Source organism: Danio rerio, chromosome 11, assembly GCF_052040795.2.
Source record: "Danio rerio strain M-AB ecotype USA chromosome 11, GRCz13ab, whole genome shotgun sequence".
NCBI lineage: Eukaryota > Metazoa > Chordata > Actinopteri > Cypriniformes > Danionidae > Danio > Danio rerio.
In genome coordinates this window covers 6,400,523-6,420,944 of record NC_141031.1, presented here as the reverse complement: position 1 = coordinate 6,420,944, position 20,422 = coordinate 6,400,523, and the positions used below count along the sequence as shown (strand labels likewise).

Genomic DNA, 20,422 nt, shown 5'->3' with positions numbered 1-20,422 from the left:
AGTTTTAATAACTTATTTAATAAGTAATAACTGATTTCCTTTATCGTTTACATGTTGGCAGTATATAATATTTTACTAGATATTTTTTAATATACTAGTGTTAAGCTTGAAGAGTTTTTTAAAGGCTTAACTAGATTAGTTTGATTAATTAGGCAAATAATTGCACAAAAGTGTTTGTTTTGTAGACTATCGAAAAAAATAGCTTAGGGGGGCTAATAATATTGACCTTATAATAGTTTTAAAAATATTAAAAAGTGTTTTTATTCTAGCTGAAATAAAACAAATAACACTTTCTTCAGCAGAAAAAAAAATTATAGAAAATACTGTGAAAGGTTTTTTGCTCTGTTAAATATTATTTAGGGGATATTTGATAGAAAAAAAAAAATCACAGGAGGGCTAATAATTCTAGCTTCAAATATAAATCAAAACAAAATATCGCAATGTCAGATTTTTCCAATATTATGCAGCCCTAGTAGTACCAGCCGGGCGTTGTTCTGGGAGTTCACCTGGAGCAGGTGTAGCCGCAGTGGGAGGCGTGCGGGACTCGTCGTCATCACTGAAGCGAATGATCTCTCCGTCAGGAAGCGCAGGCTGACCGTCAGACTCCTGCCCGCTGATGCTCCTCAGCGCAAGGATGCGATGATGCAGGGCCGCAAACAGCTGGGCAGCGTCCTTAGAGCTGGACTGACAGAGCCAAAAAAGAGAAGAGATGAGATGCAGCATGTAACACTGGCAACCAGTGTTGAGGGTAATGCATTTCAAGTAACACTCGTTACATAATAATATTACTTTTCTAAGTAATTTTTTTAAAACACTTGAGTTTAATTAATTAGCTTTTAAAACAAAATAGCTGAATTAATATTAACATAGGTTGAATCCTACACTGGATGAAAGGATGCAGGAAGAGACAGAAATCAAGATGGCAGAGCTTTACACAAGTAGCAAACACACTGCTTTAAACGTTCATTAACCTGTATATAAGGCATGTATAGTTATCAAGAAGTTCTCAGAAGATAAAATTGTCCTAAATTATTATTTTTTTATGTGTAAATGAAGTAAACGAAGATTATACAATGTGTTGTTAATTAAAATAATTAAAAACAAGAAAAAAAAACCTGCAAGTTCTGAAAAAGATCATTACTTACCATAAAACGTAACTAAGTAAGGCAACTAATTACGTTTTTTGGGGAGTGACTCAATAATGTAACGCATTACTATTAAAAGTAACTCTCCCGAACACTGCTGACAACCTCCCAAAACTGTTCAATACAGCCATAGGCAGTCTTACAGATATGAGGAAGACTTTGACACCCTGCTCCTCGGTGTCTATCGCTGTTATCCGGAGACTCTTCTCACTGGCTTTATCCACCTGCATCTGAGGCCAGAGCTTAGTGTTGAGGATCACTCGAAGACTTCCTTGAGTCCGCATGACTGCAAGCCACAAACAAACAGCTCTTATTGAATGGGTAACACTTTAGATTAGGTCACAATTCACAGTATTAACAAACCATTAACTAAAAGTGCTAGCTTTATAAACTACTGATTAGCTGTTTATTGATAGTTAGTAAGGTAGAAGTTTGTGTTATTTACCACTGGCTTATTACCTGCCTATTATTTAGATATTAACTGTTCATTAGTAGTTATAAATCTTATACTTGCATCCCTAATTTTACCCAAAACCGAAAACCAACTTTTACCTTTAGCAAACTTGTCGATACAAACAAAAACTTTCCCAGATAGTTGGAAGACAGCAATAATACTACTGATTTATTAATCTGGCGATAGAGATGTTGCTTGTAATTACAGGCATTCTACCTATTCTACCTGTAGTTTCAAAAGTGCTGGAAAAACTTGTTGCGGAACATTTAATTGAGCATTTACACTCTAATCAGCTGCTTTATCCACAGCAGTTTGGTTTTAGAGAGAAATATTCCACAGAAACAGCAAATAGTTATCTGCTTGAAAAAAGAAAAGGGTCACTGGATAAAGGTAGTGTGGTTGAGGCAGTGTTCCTGGACCTAAAGAAAGCCTTTGACATGGTTAATAACAGTATCTTACTAAATAAATTAAGCAAGTTCAAAATGTCAGCAGATGTATTTGCACCCCCTTGTGTCAGTTTAACAATCTGCAGACATCTGTTAGAGGGATAGTTTATCCCAAAATTAAAAGTAATTTCCTTATTTATTTTCTTATTTACCTATTTCAAACCTTTATGAGTTTCTTTCTACTGTTGAACACAAAGGAAGATATATGAGGTAATCTAGAAGCCTGTAACATTGACTTCCATTATATTTGTTTTTCCTACTATGGAAGTCAATGGTTACAGGTTTCCGGCTTTCTTTAAAATATCTTCTTTTGTGTTCAATATGCACATATTCAAAATGCGCATGTAAAATAGGTGAATAGAAACGTACTGTAGCTACTGACTGGATTTCTTTACATATCCACAGTTCCCACTCAAAGAATTACAAATTCTGACTTTCTATGATTTATAAGGAAGAGAAAAACAGGCCACTCTTGTGCTTTGCATAATATTAAAGTGGTTTTAGCTTGAATATTATTTTGCAGGACCTAAATAGCCACTATGAAACCAACAATTAATAATTTTGATAGATTTAATAGATTTTGAAAAAAAAGTACTTTCTGTTTGCGAGCAAAGGAATGGATAATACAACAATATGGGGTGACTGGATTGAGTTTATATCCCTTACATGCTGAGATTCTTTAAACTCAATAAACTAACTGTGCATTCACACCGAAGGCAGTGAGTGCTTCAAAGGTGGCTCTGGCCGTCTTGGCGACAACGCCGTCTGTCTTCAGCTCTGGTGGCGGGAGCGTCAAAATTTGCAAAAACTTGCAACAACCTATTATTTGGGTTGCACACATATTCTGAATGCTTTCGGCAGAATTCAAATAAGCCATTTTAATCTAGATCAATACCAAGATTACAATGAGATTAATCTACATCAGGGGTGTCCAAACTACGGCCCGCCATCAGTTTTGTGTGTGTATCTGTGTGTGTGTGTGTGTGTGTGTATCTATCTATCTATCTATCTATCTATCTATCTATCTATCTATCTATCTATCTATCTATCTATCTATCTATCTATCTATCTATCTATCTATCTATCTATCTATCTACACACAGTTGAAGTCAGAATTATTAGCCCCTCTTTGATTTATTTCTTCTTTTTTTAAATATTTCCCAAATAATGTTTAACAGAGCAAGGAAATTTTCACAGTTTGTCTGATAATATTTTTTCTTCTGGAGAAAGACTTATTTGTTTTATTTTGGCTAGAATAAAAGCAGTTTTTAATTTTTTATGAACCATTTTAAGGTCAAAATTATTAGCCCCTTAAGTCTTCAGAACAAACCATTGTAATAAAATAACTTGCCTAATTACCTTAATTTGACTAGTTAACCTAATTAACCTAGTTAAGCCTTTAAATGTCACTTTAAGCTGTATAGAAGTGTCTTGAAAAAATATCTAGTAAAATATTATTAATATTATATATATATATATGCACGTGTCTGTGTGATGTATGTAAAATTTGGGACAACGTTTTTTTTTTTTTTTGCATCTGGCCCTCGGCCCAAAAAGTTTGGACACCCCTGATCTAGATTAAAAATAATCTATGTCCACCTATAGTTCATACTTATAATTCAAGCTGTTAATGGTATTCCTGTATATGCTAAATGTCATGACTGTATCTATATTTATTTGTTAAAATGGTAGAATAAAAAAAATTAAATAGCATGGAAGTGTAAAATAAATTTAAAAATATATAAAATTAAAAATTAAAAACTACTTTATAATAAACGAAAATAATGAAAATCCCTGATATTCCATTACTCGTACAAAAACATTTTAAATCCATTATATTACCAAAAAATATAGGAATTCATGTATATTCATCATTTCCCACTTTCTTGACTATAAACAAGCATTAAAACTCAGGCAAATACACATCAAACTATAAAATGCAGCATTACCCAATCTGGACTGTAAGGTGCCGTCATCGGTGGATGTCTTGTCATTGAGTCTGAGAACTCCACATCCTCTCTCCACCCACGACTGAGACAACATCTCAAACACAAACAATTTACACTGCATCTGAAAAACACAGTAAAGTTCAGCATCAGCTTCTTGTGTGTCTTTACGGACAGAACAGCTTTGAGATCTGCTCTCACCTGCAGCACATTGCTCTCAGACTCCTCTCCTGTCCGAACCTCCACTCGCTCTAGCAAACACTTCTGTGGCTTGTGTGCTTCGTGTCTCGCCGCTGACTCCTCCAGAGATTCTTTCATATTGTCACCTACAGCAACATAGATTAATCTTCAATAAGCAGAATATTTTTTTTAATTATATATAATGTAAACTATTATACAGTCTGTAATATAATGTATAGATTCAGCAAATGCTAATGAGTTTTTAATACCGCATGGCTTTTCTTGGTTCTAGTTTTTTCCATGATAGATTGTTTACAATGATGTCTTTACAACATTGATTGAGTGATTAGATGATTACACAATACATCTGAGTAAGATCTACTGTTTCTTAAACATAGCTTATAATGTTTAGTTATCATATCTTGCTATAATATTACAAAAACTCTGTCTCTGCATTTGTCAGTTTGAATGTGATCGGATCTGAAACATACTCTTCTCCACAGTTTGCTCTTGTGTAGATGAAAGCTGGCTGAACAGGCCCATCTCTGAACCCGACTCTCTACTGCCTCCTGGTGCATCGGTGGTGAATTTCGGCAGAGCCTGGAAGCGTTCGATACGGGTGGGATTGAGTGATAAACAAGACTTAAACATCGGGAACTGTGATCTATAACTTGACTGTATTAAACTATGACACACACACAAAAGGAATTTACTGCTTTACCACAACGCGATCCAACATGTTCTGTCCAAAGACAAACTTCACACTGTTGGCATTGCTGCTGTCAGGTTTTTGTGCGCTATAAGAAACAATATCAATGCCAGGAAACGTTACAAGATTCTGCATGAGGGGATCTGTAAAAAAGTCTTTAAATATGAACATTTGAACTGCAGTACCTGGGAGTGATGCACTGCAAGAAGTAGTTAGTTTCCTCAGAATTTTCTGTCTGTGAGGCATCCAAACTGTTTCCCACCTGTAAGAAAAATACTATTTAATATATTAAAGCAAAGCAAAACATAAAAACACAAATTTTTTTCACATTCAAAATATTGATATAAGTCAAGCTTTATTATTATTATTATTATTAACAATAATAAAAGGAATGGGTGATATGACAACGAAATCGTGATATGTTAAAAAATAAAAACAAAATATAAATGAAACATTATTGCCAATTACTTTAACTTAGGAGTAAAAACAGAATATTCAAATCTAAACTAAAACATTAAAATCTAGTTTAAAATAATAATGATGATCTAACAGTGCTTTGTAAAACGCAAAGAGTCCCATCATACACACAGCGCAATAAGGCGCAAGACGTGTTTGGCATGATTTGTTGCTATTTTCAGATTAGCGCAACTGTAATTTTCACATTTTGCACCACGTTCAGTAAATCGCAAATCCATTTGGTGTGTACAACACCGTTTTATTACTCTACAATAGTAAAGGAGAAAAAAAATAGGAAAACTAAAGAGAAAGTTGAGAAAGGCTGAACGGAGGAGGCTCTTTCTTTATCCTCGTGCTGCAGATGGTTTAACTGTTTTCATGATAGTGAAGGGTTCAGTTTTTCCACTTATAAAGTCCGCCATGTAAATAGCAAATGTGCCATGGCACAACGCAACTGACTCGTAAAAGGAATAGGAGATGAGACTCTAATTGGTTTAAAGCTATGCTCAAAACACACCTGTAACTCATTAAGAATATAAACACAACCCTGTTAGACCATGCGTCGGGGCTGCAGACCAAATTTTTCTGTCCTTAAAATAGCAAAAGTCGATTGGGACAAGTCCTTAATGCTGTTGTGCCATGTGCTTTAGACTTTGCGACTAGATTGTTAAAACAGAGCCCAAAGTCTTTTGCGGGATGGCCTGTGATGTGGGTAGGTTTATTTTATTTTATTTAATATGTAATATGTGGACATAATATGTAAAAATGGAGAATTCTTTAATCTGAAACTCAGTCTTCAGCAAAAACTTATTTGTCAAAATAATAATAATGGTGAGTAGGCCCACACGGAATCTGCACAAGCAGATTTACGGAGATTTTTAGCCCATCATTGAGGCTATTTATTTACTTGTAAATAAATGTGTAAATTTCTGTTCATATGATTTATATACAACACAGTTTGTAAAGTAATATTTTATGTCTTTTAGCAGATATATTATATGAGATACTTGCTTAGTTTACCAAACAATGGATCTAATTGGATTTGCATTGTAAACATTAAATACAAGTTTAAAATGTATTACTTTTATTTCATATTAGGTTTCAGATTTTTTACCAAATTCTGGGCAGAAATAGCAAAAAATGTTAGCAGATTCTGTCTGCCCTAATGACAAGCAACATTTGGTAGTACACACTACTGTTCAGAAGTTTGGAGTGGGGAAGATTTGTAAATGCTTTTAATTCAAAACAAAATACTGTAGAAGTGTAAAACATTATTCAAATTTTAAATACGAGTCAATTTTTTTTGTATACCTTAAAATGATACTTTTGTGTTAAATCTGAATATTAGCATTCAGTGATATGATCCAAAATCATTCTAATACAATCATTTCGTTCTCATTTCTCTATCGCATTATCACTGCGGTCAGTATTTGAGCTCCTTAATAATTTTGTGAAATCTGATATATATTAAAAATCTACACTAAAGTTGCGGTCCATTATTATTATTATTTTTTATGAAATTAATACTTGAATTCTGCAAAGATGCATTAATTTCACCAAAGACTAATATATAATGTTACAAAAGTTTAAAGTTTAAATAATTACTAATATATATATATATACATACATACATACATAAACACACACAAACATATACATATATATATATATATATATATATATATATATATATATATATATATATATGTTTGTGTGTGTGTATGTATTATATATATATATATATATATATATATATATATATATATATATATATATATATATATATATATATATTAGTAATTATTTAAACTTTAAACTTTTGTAACATATATAACTTTTGTAATATATATATATATATATATATATATATATATATATATATATATATATATATATATATATTTATATATATATATATATATATATATATATATATATATATATATATATATATATATGTTTGTGTGTGTGTATGTATTATATATATATATATATATATATATATATATATATATATATATATACTACAAAAGTTATATATGTTACAAAAGTTTAAATAATTACTAATATATATATATATATATATATATATATATATATATATTAGTAATTATTTAAACTTTAAACTTTTGTAACATATATAACTTTTGTAATATATATATATATATATATATATATATATATATATATATATATATATATATATATATATATATATATATATATATATATATATATATATATATAAATGATTTAAACTTTTGTAACATTATATATTAGTCTTTGGTGAAATTAATGCATCTTTGCAGAATTCAAGTATTAATTTCATAAAAAATAATAATAATAATAATGGACCGCAACTTTAGTGTAGGTTTTTAATTAACATTCACTATTGTTATGTGGTGACTTCTAAACATAATTCTGATAATGATGCAAACAAAACACTGAAGCACTTTCAACATAATTCTTTGAAACAGTCTGTGCTTTTACATGAATTAAACTTTACTATATTTATAAATCAGAAGCTATAAAAATTATCCAAATCAATTGAATTATACCTTTGCTCTGTCCCTCATATTCTCTCCAAATACAAAACTGGCATCAATCTGGGCACCGTGTTCCTCTGGTCTGTTATCTGTTTCGGGCTCCAAAGTGCTCTTGTCCTTAAAAAACCATGAAAGGTAATTTAAGTTAAAGGTGTGACCAGTCAAACATTTTGTTCAGTTTTCAGCGTACACGTTTCACAATTTCATCTAGAAACACAGGGTCAGCCAAGAAAAACGAAGTTGTTCAGAACAAGATGATAAAGTATTTTCTGGAAGCCACAGCCATGTAAAATAAAACGAAACTTGTCTGGCTTCTGGACCAGAGCCCGTGCTGCGTTCAAACATGCTTATATTGAAGAAAAACACAGTGTTTAAACATTACAGTGGCCCATAAAAGTATGTGGACACTTAATCCACAATTTAAAAATATATTAACATTTAAATATACATAGAAAATAAAGTGTCATAGTGGTATTGTTATTGAAATTGATTAGAGAGTGCACATTTTTCAAGCAAAATGTTTTGCAAAATATAATTTTTATAGCAAGTTCAAGCTCCATTGATTAAAGTATTTTGAATAGTGTTGATAAAGTAAATTTGTACCAAGCGTGTACTTTATTTTTAAAAAGGTAAAAGTACCAGCCTTTCTGCAGCACTGCATGATCATGCCGGTACTACCCACCAAAATGCACCTAATAGTTTTTGCGTGACAATTTAAAGCAGACAACAGTGCTGTTTGGGACATGGCTTTAAGTGTGTTGTATCTTACCAATGACTCCGAATTATCCTGAGTGCCAGCAGCGGATGCCTCTGAGTGACCTTCACATTCTGTTCCTCCATCTGAGAGCTTTTTCACTCCATTTGAACTGTTGCTGCTTATGTCTGGTGAAAGAAAAAGACTTCAGCTGTCACCTGCTGTGCTTCCCCTTCAGCTTTTCTCTGTGAGAGGATCTTCGTGGTGTACTCACTGTTCTGAGGGGGGCTTTTGACCGGAGGGGGCTGCAGGACAGGAGGCCTCAGGATGCTCCGCTGGGCTTCTTTGGGTTTTGGACTGGGGACACCTGAAAGAAACCAATCAAATAACAATTAACATTAAGAAAGCCTCAGCATCTATATTGCAATGTGCGTCTTCAATAGTCACATCATCATCCCAATGCAAAATATAACCATAAGAGAGTGAAAGTTTATCATTTGCTTGTGTTTTAAAGGAACGCTCCACCTATTTTTGAAAATGGCTTGTTTTACAAGTCTCCTTGTCAACTTCAACCATTTTTGACTACATTCAGCCAATTTCTTTGTTCTGGCAGGGTCACTTTAGCTTAGCATAATGGATTAAAACAGATATGAGCCCCCCTCAGAACAGTGATCTTCCAGCCTAAACCACGGCGAATGAAGCTCTGCACAAGACTTTTGGCCAGCGGAGAAATTAAAATGGTCGTGCCCAACTGAGTCTGGTTCTCTCAAGGTTTTTTTTCTTCACTCCCATCAGGTGAAGTTTTTTTTTCCCTCTCCGCTGTCGCCACTGCCTCGCATGGTTCAGGATTGGTAGAGCTGCGCATCGATGAATTTGCTCTTCAGTGTTTGAACTCTCAGTAATGATTAAATCACACTGAACTGAGCTAAACTGAACTGAACTTAAACACTAAAACCTGAACTACACTGGTCCAGTTACTATGACCATTTATGTGAAGCTGCTTTGACACAATCTACGTTGTAAAAGCGCTATACAAATAAAGCTGAATTGAATTGAATATGACCATTAGCATTTAATTTAAAAAAAAGTAAAAAACTGTTGTTTTTTATTTAAAGATGCTGAGTTTTTGACTCTTCTAAAGCATAAAAATACCTTAAAATATTTGCAGATTTTTAACAGTTTAAAGTTCGCAGTTCAGCCAATTACATTTCAGCACTCTGCGTTGCCTTGGTTGAAAACCCGCATATTTCATTCATTCAGTCAGGAAGGCTCACAAAGTGTGCATGGTGAATGAAATGCGACCTCCAGTGGACAGTAGCAGACTCCGAAATGAGACGCAGATTCAGAGATCCACATGAGGTGGTTATAAATTAGCAAAAAGTATAAATATTGTGAACGTAAACATTAGGTGAGCAGGTTACATTAACCCCGTGTACTAACAACACACTACGTAACGAGATTTGTTTTTCTGATAAACAAGAATGTTCACTTGTACTCACACTATGTACAGTGGCCTTGAACCGGGCCAAAGCACGATTGTCGCCCCCTCCCGTCTCCCCCGATGGCCCGCACTCACATCACATTCGGGCCTGGGCATGTTTACATCATCGATAATGCGCTGTTCAGCAAGCGACTATCGCTTTAGTCGTTTGGGATGCGGTGACACGTAGTCAAATATTTCGTCGAATAGATCAGCCACTTCTGACGCTCATAAACAATCATAAAGTCCTCTTGCTGCAGGAATGAGGAGGTTTGCTGAAGGTGCAGCTGTCGTGCAGTGAGGGGTTTGTGTCTTTAATAAACTACGACAGTTTGCGTTTATGGAACAGTAAAAATGATTAATAAATCCGTATGTCCCTTAAAAGTCACGTCCCGCTTTCAGTTTCTGACTCAGGCACGTTTTGCACTCACACACAAGCAAACCGAGCCAAAGCCCAAGTGAACCGCACTCTGGTGTGCCATACCTTATCCAACCGGGCCAGGGCCGGCCAAGTGAACTGTGCCTGAGCCCGATTGAAAGCACTCACACTTCTCAAACGATCCGGGAAATGGGGCTGGGCACGGTTCGGATAGCATAGTGTGATGTAATGTTCCTTAAATATCTGCAAACTTATTATGGTATTTTACGCTTTAGAAGAGTCAAAAACTTACATACAGCACTTTTAACCTTAAAATTAATAGCACAATCATATTATTAACTGACAAAATCATTCATTACAAATTATTCTGGTGTACGTTTACTTCTAACTGCAAAGATTTTGTAAATCAGAACCCTGGTGACAGAAACGCATCCGTCAACCCTGTCAAGACCTCTGATGTTTTCTGATTCAGAAGGATCACAGTGTGAATGTGAGTGCTTGGAGCCGTGTAAATAAACAAGCTCATGAAAACAGCACAACTGGACATTAATCAACACGCTGTACAAAACAGCAGATGTTCCAACACTGACTCACCAGCACTCGGAGCCTGGCCGTGGATCAGAGTCGGGGGCTTCAGGCGAAACCCCACAGTCTTCTCTTCTAATCAAAAAAGTCAAGTAAAGAAAACAAGATTGGTCGATGTGATTGGAAATCGAACACATACTACTTTCAGACAATTTACATATTGTGCAAATATTTGTCTTGGTAAACTTTCAAAACAACATTATTTTACAAGTCTGTTTAACAAAACACCATTTGATTTCCATTCATGATGTTCATACGGTGGCTGAGAGAGCTTAACCAAAGTCCCTTTAAGGAAAGTCATTTCACTCTGCGGTCATCTTTGAAATGCCTCTCGAGCATTCTGTTTGAATGGGGAAACATCAAATTCTCCAAAATTGATTGCCAAGCTTATGATTAAATTTCATATTAGGAGTCAACTATAAAATTAAACAACAACTGTCCTTTAGTTTAATTTCTAAGTATTGGGATCACACAAAATCTGCAGAAATTTACATCTGTTCTGAGCCCCTCCCCCTGAGAATCATCAGTCTATAGCGATCAATAATTGGCTCCTGTACTAAAAGGTGGGGCATCATTCGCCATATTGACTGCTCCCCATTCAAAACTATACGAGTGACACGTCTTATGCATTCTATAATCTTTGGTGTAATCAGCAGAAACATGCAACGACTTCATCGGTTTGACAGGACGCGTGTTGTAAGCACAGACTGTAAAAGATATGGACGTAGTATCCATGATGTCACCCATAGGTTTCTGAAAGGCGCAAATAAAGCTTCAAGTAGGCGTGGCCAACCGGCGCCATTTGGTTCGGTAAAATGTGTAATCTTTACTGTTGTTTATCAGTTACAGTGCAAAAAAAGTTTGTGTGAGAGTGTAAGAAAGACCTGTTTGACAAAATCAAAAATAAGCTGCTCAGCTCTCAGAACACAATAAACATAGTAAGTCTATTAATTAAGTCTGTAACACACTATCAATTGCTGTTTTACTCCATAGAATTCAATATAAAAGCCAGATGAAAGGCGTCCCATGCTGCAAAAATCACATTACAGTACATGCTTTTACAAATTTTCATGAGAAACGGAGCTTTGCGGTGAAACAAATGCGTGCTGCTGTAAAGGGGGCGGGATTTCACACAATAATCGTTTTATCTCGATTAAAGTAAACGTTGGAAGCTAAAATCGAAACTGAATTTCAAATAATTGCACAGCCCTTGTTGCAGCGTGTTAAGCTCTCTCGGCCACAGTATGTTCAAAGTACATTTATACCAAATCTAAATCTTACCAGGTTCGGAGTCTGAGTTTTCAGTTGGTGACTGACAGAGACTGGATGGCATGAAAACATTATTCTTAGACACTGCAAAAAGAGGGGAATTTTTTTGTCAAAAATAAACAAGGCTAAACAGAAGAAGCGCTTAATGTAAGATAAAGAATTGTCAATATTTTTCTAAATCTCTGGCTGACCGGAATGAGTTGGTGGGAACTGTGTAAATGGTGACGTTCGGCCTCTTTTGGCAGCAGGGCTGTAACTGCCATCTTCTTTATCTGAGTCTGTGGCAGAAAAAAGAATTAAAGTCATTTTAACTGTAAATACATGAAATATTGTAGCATGGTTGAATCTTAGTAAAACCAGCATATTTCAATGCTATATTTCATATGAAAATATAATATAATATAATATAATATAATATAATATAATATAATATAATATAATATAATATAATATAATATAATATAATATAATATAATACAAAATAAATGTTTGTTTTAAAAATATATATGTCTGTATTATATTCCTTTATTATGTGTGATGTGATATATAACAACAAAACTATACAAAACAATTGATACATAGATATTTCTAGTTAAATAAAAAAAAAACTATTTTCAAATATGTGCATACATGTGTGTATTTATATCACACATCATAAATATAAGCAGTCCACCCACATCAAAACCAATGTTTGTTCTATCTTTGCCCAGCACTAAATACAATATAATATAATATAATTTAATATAATATAATGTAATATAATATAATATAAATGAATATAAATTAATAAAATATAATACAATAAAACAATATAATATAATCCAAAATTATAAAAAGAGTTAAAAATTTGCTTTGACATAATATGAGTTTGTATTGATTATATTTAATGTGTATATATGTGATTCATAAAAACAAAAATATAGAAAACTATTTTGTCAAATAGATTTTTTAATTTATATATAATTTGTATTATATACATATACATTTTTATATGTAAATATAAATATTATATCAAAACAAATTTTATTTTGGAAGAAATTAATATTTGCCTAGCACTAAATAATAAAGTAAAATCAAATAAAACATATATATATATATATATATATATATATATATATATATATATATATATATATATATATATATATATATATATATATATATAAATATATATATATATATATTATAAATTAAGCAAAATTTTAAAAATACAAAATAAAGAAAAATAAATAAGTTAAATCTTAATGACAAGCTTTCATGTTAATTAAGCAACCTATTCTCCATAAACATTGTTTAGATTGTAGTTTAATTGACATATATTGCCATTCAAGAATATTGCAGATTTACACTGACTATCAAACCAAATTAAGATGATTCGAAGTGGAGCCTCAAACTCACCTTCTCCATCCTCTGTACTGGACTCCTCTGCTGACCTCTGGGGACATATTCGAATATTGATTTAAAGCCTGTATTGGACAGGAGTGATCTGAGTGATGCAGTATAAAAGGAAGCGCTGGTCTTACCTTTTGTGCTTTGTCCTTCTGAAACACAAATACTGGAGGAGCAACAGCAGGTTTATCTGAAAATTGAATCAAAAGAGTCTGTGCCATCAGATGGATATAATTCAAATCGCTCCGTTCCAAATCCAAAGCTACATTCTGTTTTACAATACAACTATTGACAGCACCACACTGCAAATGATATGTTATTCATCTTACTTATATTTCAGAAAGATTTCAAATTTAACACAAAAAAAAACATTATTATAATTTATATTAAATTCAGATTTTTTTGGATGCCAATAAGCAAGAACAGAAATGCTAGACACCTCAAAAAAATTTTATGCAGAGCCAGCAGCTAAAGCAACAGCCCGCCTTTGATTTTTTTTTTTTTCTCGTTTATAAATATTTCCAGAATGATGTTTAACAGAGCAAGGAAATGTTCACAATATGTCTGATAATATTTTTTCTTCAGGAGAAAGTCCTATTTTTTATTTCGGCTAGAATTAAAGCAGTTTTGCACAAGACGTTTGGCCATAGGAGGTAAGGTCGTGCCCAACTGAGCCTGGTTTCTCTCGAGGTTTTTTTTTAATTCTTCACTTTCACCAATTGATAAAGTTTTTTCCTAGTCGCTGTCGCCACTAGCTTGCATAGTTCAGGATCTGTAGAGCTGCGCATCAATTGATTGCTCTTCAGTGTTTGGACTCTCAGTAGTGATTATTAAACCACACTGAACTGAGCTAAACTGAACTGAACTTAAACTCTGAAAATTGTACTGACACTTACATTGTAAAAGTGCTATATAAATTAGGCTTGGGCAGTAATACGATAATATGGTATACCACGGGATCTAAAAATAGCAACCGTGTCAATTTCAATACCGTTATACCATGATAAAAACAACGCACTTAAATAGGAGACAAGTATTAAATAATAAATATTATTTATTTAATGCCTACAAATGCGTATGCGTGACAGTGTGGAGGAGAGAGAGGTGAGGTAAGGTGAGCCGCGCACCATGTGACCTGCAGTTTGGCAGTATTTCCAGTTTCGACCAAACGAGAAGGGAGACATGGTAAATACGAACTGGAGGTCTGAATTCCTGCTGCTGTATCGCGGGAGCAGACCAGATTTCTTGCAGTGCCGGAATACATTTCCAAATAAAGCGCGGGAGCGGTCGGTAACTCTGGTGTAATTTGAAAGGTAGCGCGCACGCGGTCTAACAATATCGCTCCTGAGCGAGCGAGCACGCGCACATCCATGTGGATGCTGTTTGTGTGTGTGTGTGTGTGTGTGTGTGTGTGTGTGTGTGTGTGTGTGTGTGTGTGTGTGTGTGTGTGTGTGTGTGTGTGTGTGTGTGAATGAGAGAAAGAGAGCGTAAAGCTCTGTGTCGCTTGGTGCTCTCTCTATGTGTGTGTAAATGAGAGAGAAATGTGGTGCTGTGCGTTGCTTGGTGCTCTCTCTCTCTGTCTCTCTCTGTGTGTGTTTGTTTGTGTGTGTGTGTGTGTGTGTGTGTGAATGAGAGAGAAATTTGGTTCTGTGCATCGCTTGGTGCTCTCTCTCTCTCTCTCTTTCTCTCTGTGTGTGTGTGTGTGTGTGTGTGTGTGTATGTGTGAATGAGAGGAAAATGTGGTTCTGTGCATCGCTTGGTGCTCTCTCTCTCTCTCTTTCTCTGTGTGTGTGTGCGTGTGTGTGTGTGTGTGTGTGTGTGTGTGTGAATGAGAGAGAGCGTCTCATGCAGATCTCTAATACGAACAAGACAAACAGGTGACCGCAAACATAAGGTGGCATATACGGTATTCAGTTTCTGAATGGTTTAGGCACAAGCCAACAGTTTGGTGACGCTGTCTGAGCCGTACGTCATAATTTTTTATTATGCACGAACCGGAAAATACCGGATACCGAGTTAAAATAGGGAGGAGGTTTGACGGTATCAAAATTTGGATACCGCCCAAGCCTAATACAAATAAAGGTGAATTTAATTTAATTTTCAGGGCAAGGTTGACATTTGCATGGAATTGATAATTTCTTTCATTTCTGTGAAAAAAGACTTCCTCTCTGTCCTGTCCTGTTGTGTATCACTTTTTTGGTTCGGTTTGAATATCATTACGCCCCTAATAAACATCTACTGTACCAGTTTTAGCCTGATATGTGATGTTGTGCAGGCACTGACCCATTTAAACACTCAGTCCATTAGCACTGACTCAATGATTCTGAGAGCATGAATGAGACTTTTCAAAGTCTAAAGCACAAATTCCTACAATTGTCTCAACAAGCTCACTAAAGAACTGCAGACGAAATTGTCCCTTCAACCATCAAAACTCACCATTGTCATCTGCCATGCTGCTATCTGAACCCTCCTCAGGACCAAGTCAAGCTCTTCTGTTGCCAACCATCAGAGGGAAAACACTACAACACATGGTGGCAAACGAATGCTTTATTACTTTAAAAAAAAAAAAAACATGATGGGAAGAGACAGAAAATCTGTCAAATCTTGTCACAAAATGGTAACTGTAAAGCTTGTTTAATTAAAACGTTATATTTTAGACTTTTTGAATGAATGGTTCATTCAAAGACCTGACTGATTCCAACAATGAGGAATATTTGTGGTAATTCTCTAAGCCCTGGAGGTATTTTTGAGGCTTTGCTTTCTAAATGATGTGCAAAAAACAAAAAGTCTCATCAATTCAAGCCTCACTAACACCATTTCCAAAAGCAACCTAGCTTTCGTATGTGGTCTCCCATTCAGGTACTGACCAGGTGCATCACATATAGATGTACATGGTTTCCACTACATTCATTCTTCCATGGCGGGGCGCCACGCTAAAATTCATCCCGCCACGGCTACATTAGACTACATCTTCTCATTTAAAACATTGTTTTTTTTTTTTAATAGCGGGTAATAATCGCAACAAAACGTATTAAAGGGAAAGTGAATTATAACAGTGCAAACTTTTCTGTAACCGACCGTAGTAGTGCTGTGCGTCATTTGTTTAACCCTTTAAGGTTACGTGCTGACAGACTGACTGGCTGGCTGACTGACAGGTGCGTGATGCGTGAGGCCAGCAAACACAACGTATAGCCGTTTCACTTTACCTCAGGACGCACTAATATCGCTCTGTCTATTGTAGATGTTCATAAATATTCCTAGCAAATCTAATAAATGTTGGGAGACATACTCGTTACATAAACGCACTGAATCGCACTTCAGCAGCGTTTATTTGAGAGCGCACTGCGCACAAGAATATCTGCGCTTGAGAAGAGTACATTTGAGGAGGCGTGCAAGTTTTGTGCACGAGCAGAGGAAATCGGCGCGCAAGCAAAAAGATCTGCATGCTTGTAGGCTATTACATAAATGCGATCTCGACTTCTAATACTACGCTCACGACATTTGTCACTGAAATAACGCCACAGGAAGTTGGTAGGTCTGTGTAAAAAAAAGGCCTGCCTCCACAGCTGGAAAAAATCCTAGAGGAACCACTGCATATAGCATGTATTATTATCGCGTTAATGATCATTTTTTGATATATAGTGGCTGAGACGTTGTTAAAGTAAAAACAGTGTTCGTCTATAGGAAGAAAAAAAAAGTATAGCTTTTAAATTTGACATGACATGGCATCTTTCGTTTCCCAGAGATGGGTTGCGGCTGGAAGGGCATCCGCTTCATAAAAACGTGCTGGATAAGTTGGCGGTTCATTCCGCTGTGGCGACTCCAGATTAATAAACGGACTAAGCCGAAATGAATGAATGAATGGCAACTTTTGATACAAAAAAGGAATTAAGTTAAATCTGCTGTATAAAAAAAAACTTGTGCCATTTATTACAATCTGAGCAAGTATTATGAAGTTGCAAGTCAAAGCATGACAGAAAATCTGGCTTTGTTTTTATAATAAACGACATAAACAACAACTCAATATGATATATCTTCAGATCTCTTTGACTGAGCATCGTTACTTTAGTGCTAAACAATGTGTAATTTATTACGATCAGAGCGTGTTTCACAAAGTTACGAGTAGAAAAACCACAACAATAATTCATCAATAGTATGTACTTAACTATGTGTGTTTCTGTGCGGTCTTTATGACTTTATGATGAATATGGATTATGGTGAGCTTAAGCTTTAGTAATCGGGTAAATCTGCTATGAATAATGTTCGATCTTCCACGACTACAGACAGTTTTGTGATGTTTACTTTCACATTGCGGTGAGTCCAGGCTCAATTACAAAAATCTGTTGTGAATACTGTATGATTTACCATGATCTGACAATGAAGTCACATCACATAAATGACATCTATATTACTGACATATTGGTCAGGGGGAACATCGCATACAAGCATTCGCTCAATTTTGGACAACACCCCAAACAAATATGCCTTTTTATATATCTAAATGATATATGACAAGACTTTCAGAGCTATATGGTGTTATTCACATCACAGAATCATAAATTATGATTGCTTTTTTCTTGTTTGATAGAAACTAACTCAGCACTACACTGAAGTTAATCAAAATCACTACATGCATTATAGAAACCAAAATCTAAGCTTTCTAATGACACCTGTTTTGTGTTGATCGAGGCAGTAGTTTAGAGAAATTTATGAAACCAATTAATGTTATCAAGTTGATGGAGAGGAATCCCGCTGGAAGTACCCTCCTATTTTACCTCTTGTGGATGTGAATGGTTATATATATATATATATATATATATATATATATATATATATATATATATATATATATATATATATATATATATATATAATGTGTATGGTTGTTTCCCAGTACTGGGTTGCAGCTGAAAGGGCATTCACTTTGTAAAACATATGCTAAATAAGTTGGCAGTTCATTCCGATGTGGTGACCCCTCATGAATAAAGGGACTAATCCGAAGGAAAATAAATGAATTAAAGTTGCATTTAAAATATGCATTTATGTAGAAAAAAAAAGAAAGAAAACATGCACAATATATATTAAAATATACAAAATACATGAATAAATAATCATTAAAACTTTTAATTAATAATTTAAAAAAAAACTTCTTGCTGACAAGAAAAAGTGGAAAAGTAAAAATGTTTAATTAGTATTTTTATGCTGAACTGTGATCCTTGTCCTAAATATACACTACCTGTAAAACATTGGGGTCAGTAGGATTTTTAAATGTTTTAAATCAAGCTTCTCCTGCTCACCAAGGCTGCATTTATTTGATCAAAAATACAGTACATGTAGTAAAATTGTGAAATGTTATTGATAATAATACAGATAATGTTATTATCTGTTGCAGCCTGTAAAGACATCGGGGTAAAGTTGGTTTTATATTTGCACATTTGTTCATTTCTGAGCCAATTTTGACATGCTACTTTGAATATTCGATCTTAATTGTAGGTATGACTTTAAAAACAACATTGCCACTATTTATTTGACTGTGAAAATGTTTTACTTTGATCATCTTTGGCTAAAAAAAACAATTTCCCTTTTTAGAATTTGCAAAAAAAATAATTTTCTGATTCTGAAATAATATTATTAAAGAGAAACCCTTCTAAAAAAAAAACAGCTTCAACCAGTCTGCCTGGTTTTAGAGGGGGTTTTGACATTTCCAACCAGGTCTTAGCTGGCCAGGCCATATCCAACTTGACCAGCCTAGCCAAAACCAGCTATGTCCAGCCTAAACCAGTTCTTTAAGGTTGGCTTTGGCTGGTTATTTTTTAGCCTGATCAGCTAAGACCAGGCTAGAAACCAGACTGGAAATGGTCAAAACCCCTCTAAAACCAGGCTGGTCGACCAGCTAAAACCAGTCAACCAGCTTAGGCAGGTTTAGGCTGTTTATTTTTCAGCAGGGAAGACATAATGTGCGAATATAAAGCCAACTTTACCTCAAATGTAAAGAGTTGTTGTACACTTGTTGTTTTGTAATGCTCTGGTAATTTTGGAACAACATGATGATGAATTATCATCTGGTTTAAGATAAAGGTATAGTAGAAGAGTTATAGCATTCAAAGTCACATTACTGTTGACATTTCAAGCTGGAAAGAGCATAACGTACTATACAGCAATGCCTCTTATCTCAAACGCAGATGTTTCAAACTCACACACCCACTATAACGTGCGTTACAAGAAATAAACCTGAACAATAAACACTGCCTAGTGTAATAAAGGAACTACATAACGTTAAGCCTATTATTTATAAACCGAATCACATATACCCGCACTACACTTTCGATCATAAATAATGTGATTGTATGTAAACATTAGTCATATCTCTGATTATGCAGGTCTGTTTGAACGCTACGACATTATTACGTTAATAAATCTATCAACTCCAAACAGTTTCTCACATAACGCGAGTCGTTATAGTAAATAAACGGGCACGGAGGATGCTTAACCAGTAATTCAGACATAAACATCACTTACCCTCAGCTGTCACCTCCGCCATCTTACTTCCGCTGACTAACCATAATCCCCCGCGCTTTACAATGACGCAATAGTGTCGACAGGGTTGTGTTAGCAGAGATGTTATTATTAAAAATAAGTTATTGTCAATTAAATAGGTTAAAATAATATAATTGTAAAGATCTTTATGTTGAATTGTCTCGTTATTTATTTTATGTAATTTATTTTTTGTTTATTTTATGTTAT

General features: G+C 34.5%; 1 protein-coding gene across 13 annotated transcripts in view; it reads right to left on the bottom strand.

Moving 5' to 3' along the window:
* ranbp3a (RAN binding protein 3a) overlaps positions 1–20,422 on the bottom strand; it is a 1,280,039-nt gene that overhangs the window by 874,696 nt on the left and 384,921 nt on the right. For 4 of the 13 annotated variants that reach the window (XR_015501851.1, XR_015501849.1, XR_015501850.1 and 1 more), the window contains 17 exon segments: positions 20,198–20,235; positions 16,115–16,197; positions 13,813–13,868; positions 13,688–13,724; positions 12,481–12,567; positions 12,302–12,373; positions 11,030–11,095; positions 8,851–8,943; positions 8,652–8,764; positions 7,895–7,999; positions 5,066–5,142; positions 4,893–4,968; positions 4,663–4,771; positions 4,193–4,317; positions 3,995–4,115; positions 1,289–1,431; positions 507–684 (listed from right to left, as the gene is read on the bottom strand). Coding sequence is in view for 5 of the 13 variants with exons in the window: in NM_201140.2 (NP_957434.2) it covers positions 507–684; positions 1,289–1,431; positions 3,995–4,115; positions 4,193–4,317; positions 4,663–4,771; positions 4,893–4,968; positions 5,066–5,142; positions 7,895–7,999; positions 8,652–8,764; positions 8,851–8,943; positions 11,030–11,095; positions 12,302–12,373; positions 12,481–12,567; positions 13,688–13,724; positions 13,813–13,868; positions 16,115–16,130 (1,474 nt within the window). In the remaining 8 variants the exon portion in view is untranslated. 13 annotated transcript variants of the gene reach the window in all.